This window comes from Hypanus sabinus, chromosome 2 (genome assembly GCF_030144855.1).
Source record: "Hypanus sabinus isolate sHypSab1 chromosome 2, sHypSab1.hap1, whole genome shotgun sequence".
NCBI lineage: Eukaryota > Metazoa > Chordata > Chondrichthyes > Myliobatiformes > Dasyatidae > Hypanus > Hypanus sabinus.
In genome coordinates, this window is record NC_082707.1 from 190,340,944 (window position 1) to 190,360,103 (window position 19,160).

The 19,160-nt window shown below is 42.4% G+C and overlaps 1 protein-coding gene and 1 long non-coding RNA gene across 8 annotated transcripts in view; one reads left to right on the plus strand and one right to left on the minus strand.

Moving 5' to 3' along the window:
- LOC132389181 (uncharacterized) overlaps positions 1-18,044 on the plus strand; it is a 32,588-nt gene extending 14,544 nt beyond the window's left edge. Inside the window, exon 3 of the long non-coding RNA XR_009510446.1 lies at positions 18,019-18,044. This is a non-coding gene — a long non-coding RNA (uncharacterized LOC132389181). The remainder of the gene's footprint in view (positions 1-18,018) is intronic.
- Positions 1-19,160, minus strand: part of adck1 (aarF domain containing kinase 1) — a 669,842-nt gene that overhangs the window by 633,331 nt on the left and 17,351 nt on the right. For all 7 annotated transcript variants that reach the window (XM_059961611.1, XM_059961627.1, XM_059961621.1 and 4 more), the window contains exons 2-3: positions 12,361-12,522; positions 8,756-8,839 (exon numbers count right to left, since the gene is read on the minus strand). In XM_059961611.1, coding sequence (XP_059817594.1) covers positions 8,756-8,839; positions 12,361-12,489 — 213 coding nt within the window. In that variant the 5' untranslated portion in view covers positions 12,490-12,522. The remainder of the gene's footprint in view (positions 1-8,755; positions 8,840-12,360; positions 12,523-19,160) is intronic.

Consider the following 19,160-nt stretch of genomic DNA (forward strand, 5'->3'; position numbering starts at 1 on the left):
GGTATACCTTGCAAAAGGCAATGGCCTCCTGTAGCTCCCATTAAACGGTGCCCATAAAAAGTATTCATCCCCCTTGGAAGTTTTCATGTTTCATTGTTTTACAACACTGAATCACAGTGGATTTAATTTGACTTTTTTGAACACAAATCAACAGAAAAAGACCATGTCAAAGTAACAACTGATCTCTACAAAGTGATCGAAATTAATTACAAATAAAAAACACAAAATAATTGATTGCATAAGGATTCACCCCCCCCCCCCCTTAATATGACTCAACAAATCACCAATGGTATAGCCAACTGGTTCTAGAAGTCACAGTATTAGTTAAGTGGAGATCTGGCTTTTGGAGATCTGTGTGCTGTCAATGTGTTTCAATTGATTGTAGTGAAAATACACCGGTATCTGGAAGGTCCGACTGCTGGTGAGTCAGTGTCCTGGCAAAAACTACACCATGAAGACAAAAAAAAAGCACTCCAACCAACTCTGCAAAAAAGATTATTGAAAAGCAGAAGCCAGGGGATGGATACAAGGAAATTTCCAAGTCACTGAATATCCTTTGGAGTACAGTTAAGTCAATCATCAAGAAATGAATATGGTAACAGCTGTAGATCTGCCTACAGCAGGCCACCCTCAAAAACTGAGTGACTGTGCAAGAAGGGAGAGAGGGAGGCAGGCAGACCACCAAGCGACCTACGACAACTTTGGAGGAGTTATAAGCTTCAGAGGCTGAGATGGGAGAGACTGCTCATACAGCAACTGTTGACTGTGCATACAGCAACTGCATTTTTATGGGAGAGTGGCAACAAGAAAGCCACTGTTGATAAAAACTCACATAAAATCTCAGCTAGAGTTTGCCAGAAGGTACGTGGGAGTCTCTGAAATCAGCTGGAAAAAGGTAGCAACTCTAAAGCATGGTGGTGGCTGCATCATGCCGTGGGGATGCTTCACTGCAAGGCTTCTGAAGGTAGTGGGTAAAATGAATGCAGCAAAATACAGGGAAATCCTGGAGGAAAACGATGCATTCTGCAAGAGAACTGCGACTTGGGAGATTTGTTTTCCAGCAAGCAAATGACCCCAAGCATAAAGCCAAGACTACACAGGAATGGCTTAAAAACAACAAAGTTAATGTCCTGGAGTGGCCAAGTCAGAGTCCAGACCTCAATCCAACTGTGAATTTGTGGCTGGACTTCAAAAGGGCTGTTCACTCACGATCCCCACGCAATCTGACAGAGCTTGAGCAGTTTTGTAAAGGAGAATGGGGAAAAAAAATTGCAGTGTTCAGATATGCAAAGCTGATAGAGACTTATCCACATAGACACGAGGCTGTAATTGCTGCCAAAGGTGCATCAACAAAGTAATGACTTGGTGAATTCTTATGCAATCAATTATTTTGTGTTTTATATTTGTAATTAATTAGATCACTTTGTAGAGATCTGTTTTCACTTTGACACAAAAGAGTCTTTTTCTGTTGATCAGTGCCTAAAAAGCCAAATTAAGTCCACTGCAATTCAATGTTGTAAAACAATAAAACATGAAAACTTCCAAGGGGGTGAATACTTTTTATAGGCACTGTATTTATACAACAGAGGTTTTTTTAGGAAACCAACTCCTTTCACTATCAGGAGAAAACCTTCAACCTGTTTCAATAGTGTTGGATGCCTTGTCCTTTGAAACTGCAAACACCTTCTGCAGAAAGTACAATCCTCAAAGTTGTACAATGGACCAACAATAACAATTTTTAATTTATTTTAATCTCCCTTCGTCCACGTTACACACTGCATCCTCCTCAGGGCTAACAACTCCGACTGGTAAAACAAAATTGTTCCAGAAAGAATTCCTCTACATCTGAGTATGACAGCATTCCTGAGACTCCACCTGGGACTTGCATGACTGGCAGCAGTGAAAAATCAAGAGGAAGCTACTGACATGATGAAGTATGATGGGGGACCTTTAATGCTGCCCTAAATGCCAGTAGTGTAACAGGTTGTAATTATATAGAAGTTTATGGTTGCAATGCATATCTCTCACAACTTCAATCTGCCTCTGTAAAGCCTCCCACTCTAGTTCCTGTACACTCATAACTGTGTGGCCAGATTCAGCTCTAACTCCGTTTACAAATTTGCAGATCATACCACCTTCAGTGGGATACAACAAGCTGGAGTACAAGAAGGAGATAGAGAGCTTAGTAAGATAGCGTCATGTACACAACTTTTCCCTCAATGTCAGCAAAATGAAAAAGCTAGTCACTGACCAGAAGGGGTGGGGGTGTGAGAGAAGGGTGCACATGCTCCTGTCTGCAACAACAGTGTTTGGGGTGAGAGAGCTGAGAGCTTCAAGTTTATAGGTTTGAACATCACTAATCACCTGCTCTGGTCCAACCATGTTGATATCAAAAGACCTCAACATCAATCCCAGTAGCTGGGAATCGCTTGCTCTGGACCACTCAATCTGGTGGAGCAGGACCACTAAAGGAGCGTATGCAGCAGAAATCAGACGCACCGCAGAGGCTCAGAGGAAACGTGCTGCGTGCAAGGCTCGAGCTACCTCCACTTCCACTGCAGCACCTACCCTCGTGTGTCCCACATGTGGGCGAGCTTTCAGGGCCCGGATTGGCCTCACCAGTCACCTCCGGACCCACAGTCACAAACCCTCCACTTGACAGAAGTCGTGGTCGTCTTCGATTCCGAAGGACGAACAACAACAACCAAAGCTTCTACTTCCTCAGGAGGCTAAAGAAATTCGGTTTTCCCTGTTGACTTTTACAATTTTTAATGATGCACCAGGGATGTCTGGTGCATTATGTCTGGATGCATAACAGCTTGATAATGGCAAGTGCTAGGCCTGTGACCACAAGTAACTAGAGAGTTTTGGACACAGCTCAGCACATCATAGGAACCACTTTTCCCTCAATGGACTCTGCCTGTACTTCATATTGCCTTGGTAAAGCAGCCAGCATAATCAAAGATCCCACCCACCCCTAACATTCTTTCTTCACCCCTCTATCCAACCATCAGGATCAAAGACAGCTTCTATCCTACTGTCACAAGACCCTTGAATATCAGATAAGATGGATCGCTTGGCTTCACAATCTTCCTCATTATGACCTTGCAACTAATTGTTTACCTGCACTGCATTTTTCAAGTAGTTCTTACACTTTATGCTGCACTATTATTGGTTTACCTTATTCTAGCTCAATGCTGTAAGTAATGATCTGATCTATATGAACAGCAAGACAAACTTTTCACTGTATCTTGGTACACGTGACAATGATAGACTAATACCAATACAGTGCAGAGATAGTCATTCAGGCTTGGCAGCGACAATGCAGTTTAATACCTTCAACTGTTTTTATGAGGTGTAAGCAGTACAACAAAAAAAGTTTTGTCATAAGAACTAAGTGGTCAAGTAGGGCTTTCACCACTTGTTACACAGAGTTTCAATCCCTTCCCTTTGTGATTACTCCTATTGGTATATTATGTCACAAGGAAGAGAAAAACTTTACTTTGCATACCACCCATACAGATCATTTCATCACATCAGCACATTGAGGTAATACAAGGGAAAACAATGAGAGAATGCAGAATAAGATGTTACAGTTCCAGCCAACAAGGAACAAAGTCATAATGAGATCAGAAGACCACAAAATATAGGAGCAGAATTAGGCCATTTAGCCCATCAAGTCTGCTCTGCTATTTCATTGTGGTTGATCCAATTTTCCTCTCAGCCCCACTCTCCTGCCTCCTCCTTGTATCCCTTCATGCCCCGACCAATCAAGAATCTATCGACCTCTGCTTAAATATACCTAAAGACTTGGCCTCCACAGCTGCCTATAGCAAAGAATTCCACAGATTCAACAGTCTCTGCCTAAAGAAAGTCCTCTTCATCTCAGATCTAAAAGAATGCCCCTCGACTCTGAGGCTGTCCCCTCTGCTCTTAGACTCTCCCACCATAGGAAATATCCCCTCCGTATGCACTGTATCAAGACATTTCACCATTCAATAGGCTTCAATGAGGTCACCCTTTATTCTTCTGAATTCTAATGAATACAGGCCCAGGGCCATCAATCACTCTTCGTACTACAAGCCATTCAGGTATATTGTGAGGTCAAGAGTCCATCTTAACATGTTAGTGAACTATCTAATAGTTTTATAACAGCAGGATAGAAGCTGCCCTTGAGCCTGGCGGTGCATTCTTTTAGGCTTTTGAATCTTCTGGCTGATGGGGACGGGGGAGGGGGGTAGAAGTGAGGACGTCTGAGGTGAGTGGGGTTTTTGATTATGCTGGCTGCTTTACCAAGCAGTAAGAAGTGTAGACAGTGGAGAACGTGGAGGGGAGGCTGTTTTCCATAACATGCTGAGTGCTGTCCACAATTCTCTGCAGGTGTTTGAGAATTTAAACAGAGCAGTTACCCTACCAAGCCGTGATTCATCCGGACATGCCCAAGAGGTATGCTTTCACCGCAACTGGGCTGGTGCATAGGCCCAAAGTCCAGGCATAGCCTTTAAAAGTCTATCACAGTTCCCACACTGACAAGCCAGCAAGACATGATAACATGACAAGGATTCTACTTGCCATGCAGTACATGGTGACATAGCACGAACAATGACTGTCAATGAGGATTGGGAAATGGCAGCTCGAGTTTACAGTGACAGAAAAGCAGAATTTTTTTTCAGATTATTCCTACTGCCACAACTATCTCGCGGTGTTATGGAACTCCATAATAGGATGGTTGGGATTTAATTGTCTCTCCCCTCAAGTGTGTAATTAATAAGCTTTAAAAATGCCAAAATAAGCCATTGAGTCACTTTATTAATAATTAATCTTAATTAATGTTAGTAAATATTTAGATTGAAACCTTGCTACAAGGGAAGGTTTATTCCAAATAATGACCCACAGAAGATTTTCACGAACTATTCATTCTTCTTCAGTCTGACAACAAAAGAGTCACAAGAACACTTCATCTGATGAAGAATCTGTCTTTTCATTCAACTTAAAGTTTCAGTCACTGTTCTTCATCACAGTGCTGCTACTTTATAGACAAGGGCCACTTCTAAGCTCTCACAGGAAAGGACTTTAGCTATAATATAAAATTTATAATAACATTGAAAGAGAGGCATTTGCCTTGGGCTGGTTGTTAGGAAAGGGTATGTCTGACTCTTCACTGGGGATCTTTTCGATAAAGTAATGGCACTGGATTATACCTCCGATCAGACAGCCATTAATTATATCATTTCCAACCACCACCACCCACCAACCCCACACATTCAATATCCCTGCAACTAGTAAATAAATTCAAAGCAAAACTGTTCCAATTGTTATTTGGACTATTGATTAATTCTTTTAAGAATCCTGCAATGTTAGAACAGCTCTCTCCCTTGTTTTTTTAACATCATACCTGCGTCATGGAACATGCAACACATTTTAGCCCCAAGGAATTAGAATCACATTTAATATCACTGAATGATATGATGTAAAACTTGTTGTTTTGCAGCAGCATTTCAATAGGAAGACAAAAATTACTACAAATTACTAAATATATAAATAAATAAATAAATAAATAGATAAATAGTGCCACAAGAAATAATGACGTAATGCTTATGGATTCAAAGACAGCTCAAAAATTTGATGGCAGAGAGAAAGTAGCTGTTTCTGAATCATTGAGCGTGGGTCTTCAAGCTCCTGTACCTAGTCTCTGAAGATAGTAATGAGAAGAGGGCGTGTTCTGGATGGCAAGAGTCCTTATTAATGGATGCTGCCTTCTTGAAGCACCATCTCTTCAAGATGTCCTCAACGGTGGGGAGGATTTTTTCCTGTTTTGAAGACAGCAACTGCAAACTTGTCAAGTTGCCACCTCCCTCCCAAACTTTAATTCCCTTTCTTGCCTCTGGAACTCACAAGAGTGGCCACTTGGAAATATTTCTTAACATTTTATAACCATCATATCTAGGGATCTCTTCCACCTCACTTTTTCATTAAGATAATCTTATCTGAACACCTGTATTTCCTTATGTGACTAGGTATCAAGGTGATCTTTCTTACTTTTCAAAGTTTGCTTGACAAGTTGCTTCCATAAGGAATGTGAACATGTTTCAAGATATCAAAGCAACAAGAGAAAATCCTGATTAATGAATTTTATACTTGAAGGTTCAACAACCACCTGGTAACATCAGAGCCAGCTCAGTGGGCACTTCAGCCCCTCCATGACATGCAAGTTCAGAGCAAAATCTTACAATGTTCCTTATTGACTTTTTCTCTCTACTTATGTCATGTCAAACCCTTGCTGGCCCATATAATCAAAATCGGTGCCCCATGCATTTCGTTGTGGTTCAATATTTACATTGCAGATAAAAACCTACAAAGTTAGATATTAGGGCCTAATTATTTATTTATTTTGAGATACAGCACAGTAACAGACCCTTCTGGGCCAATGAGCCCATGCCGCCCAAATACACCGAGGTAACCAATTAACCTACTAACTGTGCGTCTTTGGGAGGAAGGAGGAAACCGGAGCACCTGAAAGGAACCCACGCGGTCACGGAAAATGTACAAACTCCTTACAGACAGCAGTGTTGGGAACTGAACCCGGGTCACTGCATTGTAATACTGACCACTACACTACCATGCCACCCATTTTGCAAGTTCTATGAGTCTAAGTGCTCAGAAAGCGAAACAGATTTTGCATGTCTTCATTGACTCAAGGACAGCCTCTATCCCAGACTTGAATCAAATGCTTGTACGATAAGTTGGACTCACAAATCTACCTCATTATGACCTTTCGCTTAATATTTACCCGCACTGCACTTTCCTGATAGTTTTTACACTTTATTCTATTTTCTTATTATTTTATCTTATTCCAACTCAATGATTTGATCTGTACGAACAGGAATCAAGACAGGCTTTTCACTGGATTTTTGTAAATATGACAATTAAAAAGACCAACACTAATAATTTCCGTCCTCTCTGGTGATTGTAAAGATTCCATAGTAACATCTGAAGAGCAACAGAATTCAATTGCACTTTTCCATAAGGAACAGAAGCTGGAGTAGGCCATTACCTTGAGCCAACTCCAACTTTCAGTAAGTACTTTGGTGGACTTTACCACACTAACCCTGTATCGCTTGATTCCCTTTTGGTCAGTCAACATAATGAAACTAATTATCTGGTCATCATCACATTGCTGTGCACAGATTAGCTCATTCAGTCTAGCCAATTAGCAAATCAAGGAAGCAATCACTTCAATGAGAGAAGCAAAGCACGTGATTCATTGTCACAGACTTTCAGCCAGGCTATGAGTCCCTCTACCATGGCTATATATCCTTCAGGCTTAACAGCAGTGCCAGTGGGCAAGAGGTTTGCATCTTTCCTCACAGTGAGCCTCCTGCTTTTTGCAAATTTCACTCAAACACCTCCTCTGTATACCTCTGCATGCATTAGCACCAGCGTTCAACCCACTTTACCCTGTCACTGTGTCATTCACCCAGTCTCCACGTCATCACAAAGCCTCCCCTTTTACACCACCCTTCCCCATTCCCCCATAATTTCTGCAACCTAGACCTTGGGGTGCATTTCACACCCTCGCAGCACTGATGAAATGGCATTGACCTCAAATGTTAACACCGTCCCCCTCTCCACAGAGCTGCCTTAGCTGGTCAGCACTGACAATATGGTGTTTTATTTCAGCTTTTTCCAGCACACTTTTGCTTTTGGATTTTAACAGTAAAATCTGGTTTTGTGATTGGAACCCAGATAGTGAATTACCAAAACCATTACTGGCATGTTCCCAATATTCACATATAGTTAATACAGTATATATTGATGACTGGATCACTTCCCTGGAACTCCAATGGAGGAGAATCTTCACCACACATATTGTAGCTCTCCAACAACAGGTCACAGGCTCCAAAGGTAATTAGTAATGAATAACAAATGCTGGCCAGGGCTGTTTTCATCACAGATACAAATCAAATTGATTATGCAACCTAACATTGTTCACTGCACTAGATTTTAGCCTCAAAGTACATCCACATCAGAAATAAGCAGAGGTGGAATTCAAAATGAAAATTTAATGTGAAAAACCTGGACTGCCCTCTCCCATTGACCTATGACTGGTATCAGGCAGTTGGACACATTCTTGTAAGTTTCATTGCATGAAACATCACGGACAATCATTTCTTTCCCAAAATCTTCAATCCCTCTTACCCATTTCAATTTTTTTACGTTGTATTGTAAACAAAAAAATGATTAAAGAACAAAAAGAAGAAAATGTCATGAAGCTGTTTCTCCTGAATCGCAAGATGTGATTGGGGTTGGAGCGAAGGTTCCTCGAGTTGATTAGACATTGTCATTCCTAAGCATCTACTCAAAACGATCCAAGCTACTCCGCAGCAAGTGAAGTGCGTTGTGGCACGGTGACTCGCCACCGAGTAAAAATGGAGCCAATGAAAGCAAAGTTGAAGCTGCGAAGAAAGCAAAACCTGGATTGTGGGGCTCAAAGTTTACAAGGGATGAAAATGGAGGGCACATCATTTGGAGAATATGTAATTTGAGGCTCAAAGCTCACAAAACATGCACAAGAACAACTAGAAGTACCTGGAATCCCTTTTGGTTTACCTACTGTGGAGGTCAAGTTAGATCTTGATTTGCAGTCTATCTATCAATCTAGGATAATTCTGCCTCTCCCTCACCATTTTCAAACCAAAAATTACAGGAATTTACAGAGCAGTAGAAGCTCACCCATACAAGGATTAAGGCTTACCTGTGACTTGACGGATTCATATTCTTCTGTTCCATACTCCAGACCCCTGAGCGAGGCAAGGTAGTCATAACTGATAACTGCAGTCTGAAATGGACAGAATAGAAAGGGTGAAGTCACAAAAATCTGTGCATGCTGAGATCTGGAGCAAAACAATGCTCATATGAAGAGCGTTTGATGGCTCTAGGCTTGTATTCAATGGAATTCAGAATAATGAGGAGTAACCTCATTGAAACCTATCGAATGCTGAAAGGTCTTGATGGAGTGGATGTGGAGATGACATTTCCTATGGTGGGGGAATCAGCCTCAGAATAGAGGGCTTCCTTTTAGAATGGATATGAGGAAGAATTTCTTTAGCCAAACAGTGGTTAATGTGTGGAATTCCTTGCCACAGGTAGCTGTGGAGGCCAAGTCTTTACGGATATTTAAGGCAGAGATTCTTGATTGGTCAAGACATGAAGGAATACGGGTAGAAGGCAGGAGACTGGGGCTGAGAGGAATAATAGATCAGCCATGATGAAATGGTGGAACAGACTCAATAGGCCAAAGGACCTAAATCTGCTCCTATATCTTATGATTTTAAGAACTCAGTGTGTCAGGTATGATCTATGAATGGAAATGGATGGTCAACTTTTCCAGTCAAAACCTTTCATCTGAACTGAACAGTTCTTCAACTGGCCACCTATTTTTCCCCATTACCTGTACTTCTCCACTGATCAGTACTGGTAGGTAATGTCATTGAGTTGCCATACTCCTGCTCACAGGACAATACATGTCCTTTTCACTTTGTCTGCAAGAAGGCTATTTCCTAGCCACTGGATGCTTCCTATCTCCATTTCAGTGATTGAACCAGCTCCTTTATCTATTTCCCTCCCTCGCTCCCTCATGCTCAAGGAATGGAAGGGTGACCTCATCCCATGTTTGCAAACATTTGCCACCTCACATGGGAGAGGTCAGGTATCAAGTTGGAAGAAAGTCACCAATGAATTTGCCTCTTTATTGATGTTGTACTTCAACTCGTGACATCTGAAGGCAGAAAATGCCCTGGACACAACAGCTAAATGAATGTTATTGAATGTTTGACAAACCTTATTGAATTTTTTGAAGAAGTTACGAGGAATGTTGATGAGGGTAAGGCAGTGGATGTAGTCTATATGGACTTCAGCAAAGCCTTTGACAAAGTTCCACATGGAAGGTTAGTTAAGAAGGTTCAGTCGTTAGGTATTAATGCTGGAGTAATAAAATGGATTCAACAGTGGCTAGATGGGAGATGCCAGAGAGTAGTGGTGGATAATTGTTTATCGGGATGGAGGCCAGTGACTTGCGGGGTGCCTCAGGGATCTGTTTTGGGCCCAATGTTGTTTGTTATATACATAAATGATCTGGATGATGAGGTGGTAAATTGGATTAGTAAGTATACCGATGATACTAAGGTAGGAGGTGTTGTGGATAATGAGGTGGGTTTTCAAAGCTTGCAGGGAGATTTATGCCGGTTAGAAGAATGGGCTGAACGTTGGCAGATGGAGTTTAATGCTGAGAAGAATGAGGTTCTACATTTTGGCAGGAATAATCCAAATAGAACATACAGGGTAAATGGTAGGGCATTGAGGAATGCAGAGGAACAGAGAGATCTAGGAATAACGGTGCATAGTTCCCTGAAGGTGGAGTATCATGTAGATAGGGTGGTGAAGAAGGCTTTTGGAACGCTGGCCTTTATAAATCAAAGCATTGAGTACAGAAGTTGAGATGTTATGTTAAAATTGTACAAGGCATTGGTAAGGCCAAATTTGGAATATTGTGTGCAGTTCTGGTCACCGAATTATAGGAAAGATATCAATAAATTAGAGAGAGTACAGAGACGATTTACTAGGATATTACCTGGGTTTCAGCACTTAAGTTACAGAGAAAGGTTGAACAAGTTAGGTCTCTATTCATTGGAGCGTAGAAGGTTGAGGGGGGATTTGATCGAGGTATTTAAAATTTTGAGAGAGATAGATAGAGTTAACGTGAATAGGCTGTTTCCATTGAGAGTAGGGGAGATTCAAACGAGAGGACATGATTTGAGAGTTAGGGGGCAGAAGTTTAAGGGAAACACGAGGGGGTATTTCTTTACTCAGGGAGTGATAGCTGTGTGGAATGAGCTTCCTGTAGAAGTAGTAGAGACCAGTTCAGTTGTGTCACTTAAGGTAAAATTGGATAGGTATATGGACAGGAAAGGAGTGGAGGGTTATGGGCTGAGTGCGGGTAGGTGGGACTAGGTGAGATTAAGAGTTCGGCACGGAATAGGAGGGCCGAGATGGCCTGTTTCCGTGCTGTGATTGTTATATGGTTATATGGTTATAAATGCTTCCAAAATGGAATGATCCCTGTTGGATTATCTGACAGAGGATGAAATAGGGATAAGAGGTTTCTATGCAAATTGTAAGAAAGGTTAGTGATGTCCAGCAAGTACCACTGCTGGAGCCAGCTAATGCAATGGGGAACACAAAACTAAATTTGGCCACCTCACAAACAACAGCAGCCTGTTTGAGCACGCAAATGGAGCATCATACTAAAAGGAGGCATCAATAGATAGAGTTGAGTTAGATGTTCAAGATCGTTTAATGTCATTTCCAGAAAACAAGTTTAAAGGAGAACAAAATAATTTTTACTCTGGATCTGATACAGCACCAAAATAAACACAATAAGATAAATAATAAAGAACACACTCAATATAAATACACAAGATAACTTGTATATGCAGATTGATTGTATATCCATAAAGTGACACTAGGCACAGGAGTGTCTGTACATAAGATGATTCTGACATCAAATGATAAAATAGTGGTGGTTGAGGGTGTGGAGGGATGGGTTAATGGGTGGAGGAGATGATCAGCCTTACTGCTTGCAGAAAGTAACTGTTTTTGAGAATCAGAGTGATACACAGCATGGAAGCAGGTTCTTCAGCCCATCTTGCTTATGCCGACCACAGCTCCCACCAAACTAGCCCCATTTGCCTGTGTTTGACACAAACCCCTCAAACTTTTCCTACCATGTACTTATCAAAATATCTAAATATCTCGTAAATATTATCAAATATTTGAAGCAGAGCACACAAAGGATATGCAAAATAGACAAAAGTAGGAATGAAGTAAATAGAGGAGTAGCAAAAAGTCAAGGTGATTTATTTTAAAGAAAGCCTTACAAGGGCTTCCACAGAAAATGAAAGCAGGAGGCAGTTCAGACCCTTGAGTTACCTTTACCATTCAATATAATCATGGCTGATTCTTATCTCACTACTAAAAGTCTTGCTCTATTCCCAAAACCTTTTGATGTTTTTCGAGTTTATCTACCTCTGTCTTAAATAGATTCAGTGACCTCATCTCCTGAGCCTTCTGTGGTAGAGTTCACCATCTTCATTCAGAGTGAAGAGGTGGAGAGTTCCTGCAGAGAAACAGTGGGATTAGTGTACACAGGTCCCACTATTTGGGCACTAAGATGATCAATACCCAAAGGATATGCTTCACTACGATGTAACTGTATCTCCATTGTTTAATTGGGGGGGGTTAAAAACCCCAAATAAATTCCTAGCGCAAACGTGATTTTTCTGATTTACTAGTACAACTTACCGTGGCAACAGCTCGTCCAATTCTAATGAATCCGACATCATTAGGATCCACCCGGGCAGCAGCGTATAAACCCGATACCGTTAAGCCTGCCGTGGCCGCTGCTCCAAACCTCAGGAGCCACCTCGCCATTCCAGGACCATGGGAACGGACAGCCTTTCAGTGCTAGAGGACAGAAAGTTATCAGAATTCAGGGCACAATCAGACTGCCAATGGATGAACCTGCACCTCCTCCCGCTTCGACTATCGGCCCCCTTTCCGACATGCATCCACCGAAATAGACGCAGCTATTATAGCACACTTCCACTAATAATCAAAACAGAAATGGTCTGGATGCTGATGGACCCCATACCCATGTTATGATTCTTGCAGCTTGACCATAAAACATTACAGCACAGTTCAGGCCTTTTGGCCCTCAATGTTTTACCAACTTTTTAACCAGCTCCAACCCTTCCCTCCCCATAACCTTCCATATTTCTTTCACTTTCTTGAAAGTGATGACCTTCAAAGACACTAATGACAGCAACTCAGAGAGAAAAAGCATAGTATTGCAGGTAAAATTTGGTGGTTTTTTTTTTTACTGGGTTTAAGGTTGATTTAACATTATTTATCGTGTGTACACAGAAATATACAGTGAAATGCTTTGATTGGGTCAACAACGAACACATTCCAAGATGTGCTGAGAGGCAGCCCCCACGTGTTGCCATGTTTCTGCCACAAAAATAGCACGCCTGCAACTTACTAACCCTAACTCATACGATTTCGGAACGTGAGGAAACCAAAGCACTCGGAGAAGCCTTACACACTCACGAGCAGAAAGTGCAAACTCCTTACAGACTGTGGCGGAAATTGGACCCCAAACTCATAGCTGCCACTGTAAAGCTTTGCTACGAAGCCAATCGTGCTTTGAAATTTAATGCTGGAGACAGAGGAATAACACATGAAGAAACCTCCGGGGGAGTTTCCAACCAGAAGTGCCAATCCCAAGCATTCAGGCCTTTATGTTCAAGTGGAGAAGATCAGGATGTTGATATCTAGTTAGCTTTGGATGTCATCAACACTTCATTGCTGACTGGATTCAAACCTGTGTGACATTGCCAATTAATTGGATTCTGAAAATTCACTTTATTTACTTGTGCACAACAGCATGGCCCCTATCACCACATTGTTCTGAAGTCTGAACAAAGAAATGCCATTTTTATACAGAAAATGACTAGTGGACACAGATATTAACGGAGTGATAACCTCGTGCATGTTCAGATTCCTTATTTGTATAATCGCCAATCACACTACAATAATACAGGTACGTATAGCCAAAAGAATCTCCACATTAAGGGCCAATAATACTTCAGAATTAATAAAGCAACTGACCAAGAAGTGTCACTCTAGAAGCTTCTTTTGCATCCTATCTTGTCGTGGTATGCCAAATGGCTCCAGTCCCCTGTTGTGCAAAGGGAAACTATGCTCTTCAAAGGCTTCACTTCCCTGAACTGACTGCACACTATATATTGACTATCCTTGCCTGGGCATTATCGTAACCCTTACCTTGCTGCAACTTCCCCAACTGGACTCGGAAGCATCTCTGGAGGCCTTTCAATGGCTTACATATGGAAAAAATATTCAATTGCACTTTGCCAATCATCAGGAGGACCCAGTGAAGAGGTCTGGAAACACAGTTCCTGTTTTCGCGAGCAAAGCCCCAGGAAAAGGAACAAGTGACCAACTTGCGCTGACGTTGGACAAGGAGAAGAATTCCCCTGCTCTCCTCTGAGTAAAGCCAAGGAGATCTTTTCTGTCTGGCTGAGACAGCAATTTAACATCTCATTCAAAGGCAGCACCTCTGACATCCCAACACAATTCAAAAGCAGAGCGCTGGCTGGGCTAATCGTAGCACCACTAACAACTCCAACTGGGGAAATGTGATGGATGATCACGTCTGAAGTAGGGAAAATTGATAAAACCAGTAATTACAGAAACAGCGCTATTTCTGTCCATTGCTATAGAAACATCCTCCCAACTGACTCTGATGACAAAAATGTGAGCAACCGGATCAGAAAGTAACAGAAGTTGTGTATTGAAGGCAGACTGTTTATTTACTTATCCCTCTTCATCTCTTCCAAAATCTCAGCCAAGGGTTTCTCATGTGGCTTTCAACTCCCACAAACCAACCAACCTGCAGATGGAGTTCCAGAAGGAATCATTTCCCTTACGGACAGCAAACTACATCCAATTGCTTGAATTGTATGGTACGTAGGAACACTAAAATACTGCTCCATCCTTAGGATGTGGAAGCTTTAGAGAGGGTGCAGAGGAGACTTGCCTGGATGCTGCCTGAATTAGAAAGCATGTCTTATGAGCACAGGTTGAGCAAATTAGGGCTTCTCTCTTCGTAACTTACATTACATTTCAATGTATATTTTATAGTATACTTTGTGTATTGTACAAAGCAGCAAATTTTATGACAAGCCAGTGATAAGAAATCAGATTCTGATTTGGAGGAAAGGACAGGGAACAATGTCTTGACAGAGGTGTACAAGATGATAGGAGGTATTGATCAAGTGGACAGCCAGAGAATTTTTTCCCCAGGGCAGAAATGGCTCATACAAGAGGGCATCAATTTAAGGGAAATGGAGAAAAAGTACAGGGAGGGTGTCAGAGGCAAGTTGTGTATTTTTTTAAAGCACAGAGAATGACAGATGCATGGAACATGCTGCCATAAGTAGTAGTAGAGGCAGATACATAAGGGACATTTAAGACAGACAGATAGATGAAAGAAATAAGGAGGACTGTTTGGCAGGAAAGTGTCAGATCGATCTTAGGGAGGGTTAAAAGATCAACATAACATCGTCGGCTGAAGGGCATGTATTGTTTTATTTCTCCGAACATTGTCTAACATCTTTATGAACACGGAAGAACAGGTGAAGGGTAGTCAAGCCAGAATCAATGAAATGCAAACAAGACTTATCAGCAGGAAACATTCACGACATGAAGGACAAACTCTTTGAAAGGCTGTAAGATGTATGCAAATATTATGATGCCACAGCCTCCGAAACTTCACTCCATCCTATCCAACCTGGAAAATAGTGCCTCACACACTAGGACACTGTTTATTGACTTCAGTTCCATGATTAATACAACCATCCCTCAGAACTTGGTGGGTAAACAGTCCTCATTAGATTTCATCTGAAACTGGATCTCAGACTTGACAGAAAGACCACAGTCAGTCCACGTTGGCAGCAACATCTCTAGCTCCATTGTGCTGAGCACTGGTGCCCCTCAAGGCTGCGTGCTCAACCCCCCTGCTGTTCGCACTGCTTACACATAACTGCACAGCTAGATCCAGTTCAAACTGAATCATCAAATTCACTGATGACAAAACAGTAGTTGGCCTCATCAATAATGACGATGAGATGGTGTACAGAGAGGAGGTAGGGCAGCTGGTAGAATGGTGTGAACGTAACAACTTGAGTCTCAATGTGGACAAGATGAAAGAGATGATTGTGGACTTTAGGAAGATGCAGGCTGATCACTCCTCAGAGTGTGCAAACAGCTACTCAATGGAGTGTGTTAGGAGCACCAAGTTTCTGGGTGTACACATAACGGACGATCTCATCTAGTACCTCAGCACCACTTCTTTGGCCAAGAAAGCACAGCAGCATCTCCAGCTCCTGAGCAAATTGAGACAAGCGAGGTTTCCACCACCCTCCCCCAATCCCTACAAATTTTTACAGGAGCACCATTGAAAGTGTCCTGACCAGCTGCATCTGGCATGGCTCCCAGATAGGTCTGCCTGTTGGTCTGCTAAGTGGAATAGTCTATGTTCCAAGCCTACACTGGTGACTGTCCCACACTTTTCCTATGCTACATCGACGACTGCATTGGTGCTGCTTCTTGCACCTATGCTGAACTTGTCAACTTCATCCACTTTGCCTCCAACTTCCACCATGCCATCAAATTTACCTGGTCCTTTGGACTTCTGGTAAGATGGCAATTGTCTAGTTGCTCCGAACTTTTGCTCCATTATTCTTCTTACCTTTGCACTATATGTCTCCCTTTTTAAACCTTAGTTAGGTATTTTATTAGTTCTCTTTTACCTGCCTGCGAACACATCTATCTTAAAATGGCTACCAAAAGTACTAAAACCGGGAAAAAAGAAACTTCTACGGCTTTGCCGGCTGACATTCCCGCTGTTCTGGAACAACATCGACAAGATACTTTAATGGTTTTTAGAACTGAATTTAGAACTTCTTTCAACCAGCTGAATATCAAATTGGATCAGATTAATGCTAGAGTGGATGAACATGCTGAACATCTATCTTGCATTGACGTAACTTCTAAAGATTTAAAACGCCGTGTTCAATATCTTGAAACTCTCTGCTCCAACCTAGAGGAGAAGAATAGTAAACTTTTTTCCAAAATGATGGATCTTGAAAATCGGAGCAGACTTTGCAATCTACGAAATTTACCTGGTCCTTTTCCAACATCGCCCTCCCCTTTCTCAATCTCACTGTCTGTATCTCCAGAGACAGCTTATCCACTGATCCACAGACTGCCACAGCTACCTGGACTATACCTCTTCCCATTGTGTTAATTATAAAAACTCTATCCCCTTCTCTCAATTCCTCTGCCTGCACCCCACCAGCTGTCAGGTTGAGGCTTTTCATTCAAGAACAGAGGAGATATCCTCCTTTTTCAAAAAAAAAAAGAGGCTTCCCTTCCTCCACCATCAACACTGCCCTGAATGCATTTCAGGCATGTCTGCTCTTAACCCATCCTCCCACCACTCTACCAGGGGTAGGGTTCCTCTTGTCCTCACCTACGACCCTACCAGGCTCCGCATCCAGCACATAATTCTCTGGAACTTCCGCCATCTCCAACGGGATCTTGCCACCAAACACATCTTTCCCTCCCCCCACCCCCCAACAGAGATCGCTCCCTATGTGACTCCTTTGTCTATTCATCCCTCCCTACTTATCTCCCTCCTGGCACTTATCCTTGCCCCTACACCTCCTCCCTCACTACCATTCAGGGCCTTAAACAGTCCTTCCAGTTGAAGCAACACTTCACCTGTTGGGGTCACACACTGAATCTGGTGCTCCCGGTGTGGCATCCTGTATATCGGTGAGACCCGACGTGGATTGGGAGAATGCTTTGCTGAGCACCTAAGCTCTGTCCGCCTGGAAAAGCAGGATCTCCCAGTGGCCACCCATTTTAATTCCACTTCCTATTCCCATTCCAATACGTCTATCTATGGTCTCCTCCACTGTCATGATGAGGCCACACTTAGGTTGGAGGAACAACACTTTCTATTCCAACCTGATGGCATGAACATCGATTTCTCAAACTTCCGGTAATGCCCCCTCCCCACCCCCTTCATCATTTCCCATCCCCTTTTACCTCTCTCACTTTATCTTCTTGCCCATCCATCACCTCCCTCTGGTGCTGCTCCCCCCGCCCCACTTCTTTCTTCCATGGCCTTCTGTCTCTTTTACCAATCAACTTCAGAGCTCTTTACTTCATCCCCTCTAGCTTCAGGTTTCACCAATCACCTTGAGTTTTTCTCTCCTCCCCCCACCTTTTAAATCTACTCCTCAGCTTTTTCTCTCCAGTCCTGCCGAAGGGTTATGGCCTGAAATGTTGACTCTGTTCTCTTTTCCATAGATGCTGCCTGGCCTGCTGAGTTCCCCCAGCAATTTGTGTGTGTTTGTATCACTGTCTGGAATGGAAATTGCAACACCACAAGTCCTAACAAAGGATTGTGAGCACTGCTGGCAATCATCAGGGTCTCTCGTCCACCTATCAGATATCTATAAGGAGCACTGTGTACATTGCCAATGATTCCTTCCATCCGGCCAACAATCTCTTTGATCCCCTCCCATCAGGCAGGAGGTACCGTAGCATTAGGACAAGCATTGTTAGGATGAGAAACAGCTTCCCTCAACAGGATATGAGACTACACACACCTGCCTGCCAGCACCCAGGTCTCACCATGTATGAAGAGCCAGTGGTGTTAAACTTTACTTTTTAAACTTATGTCGCTAATCTAACTTACTCCTTATTAATAAATTTGTGGTACTATTACTTACTGTACTGCGCAAAAGTCTTAGGCACATATATAGCTATGGTGTATCAGATATTTGCACGGTACTGTAGTAATTTTATATAATGCACTGTACTGCTGCCACAGGAAAAGCAAATGCCATGATGTACTTGGTGATGATAAAGCTGATTCTGATATGGGTCTCTATTGGGGACTGAGTGTGGGAAGAGGACAGGGAGAGGGGAATCATAGTTGGGAAAAGGGGAAAGGAGAGGGGAGGGAAAGGGAAGCACCAGAGAGACATTCTGTAATGATCAATAAAACAAACGTTTGGAATCAAATGACCTTTCCTGGTGTCTCGGGACTGGGTGTGTCTGTACCCACGCCACCCCACCCTTGGAACTCCTTCTCTGCTACCTGTCCCATACCATCTCACAGCGCTCCACCCTCACCATTCCCAATACCCTTTGCTCCCACCAAATTTACAAACGCACTCTCCATGCCACATTGACAAATATAGTACTGTGCAAAAAACTTAAGCACCCTAGCTATATATATGTGTGCCTGAAACATTTGCACAGTACTGTGTGCGTGAGTTATATGTACTGTGTTGTGCACCTTGGTCTGGAGGAACATTGAATGACAATAAGGTTGAAATTGAACAAATGGGTACCAGCTAGCAAATGTCCATTTAACAAATTCTACTACACATGCCAGTGATAATAACCCTGATTCTGATTCCATGAGAGGAATAAAGGAATTA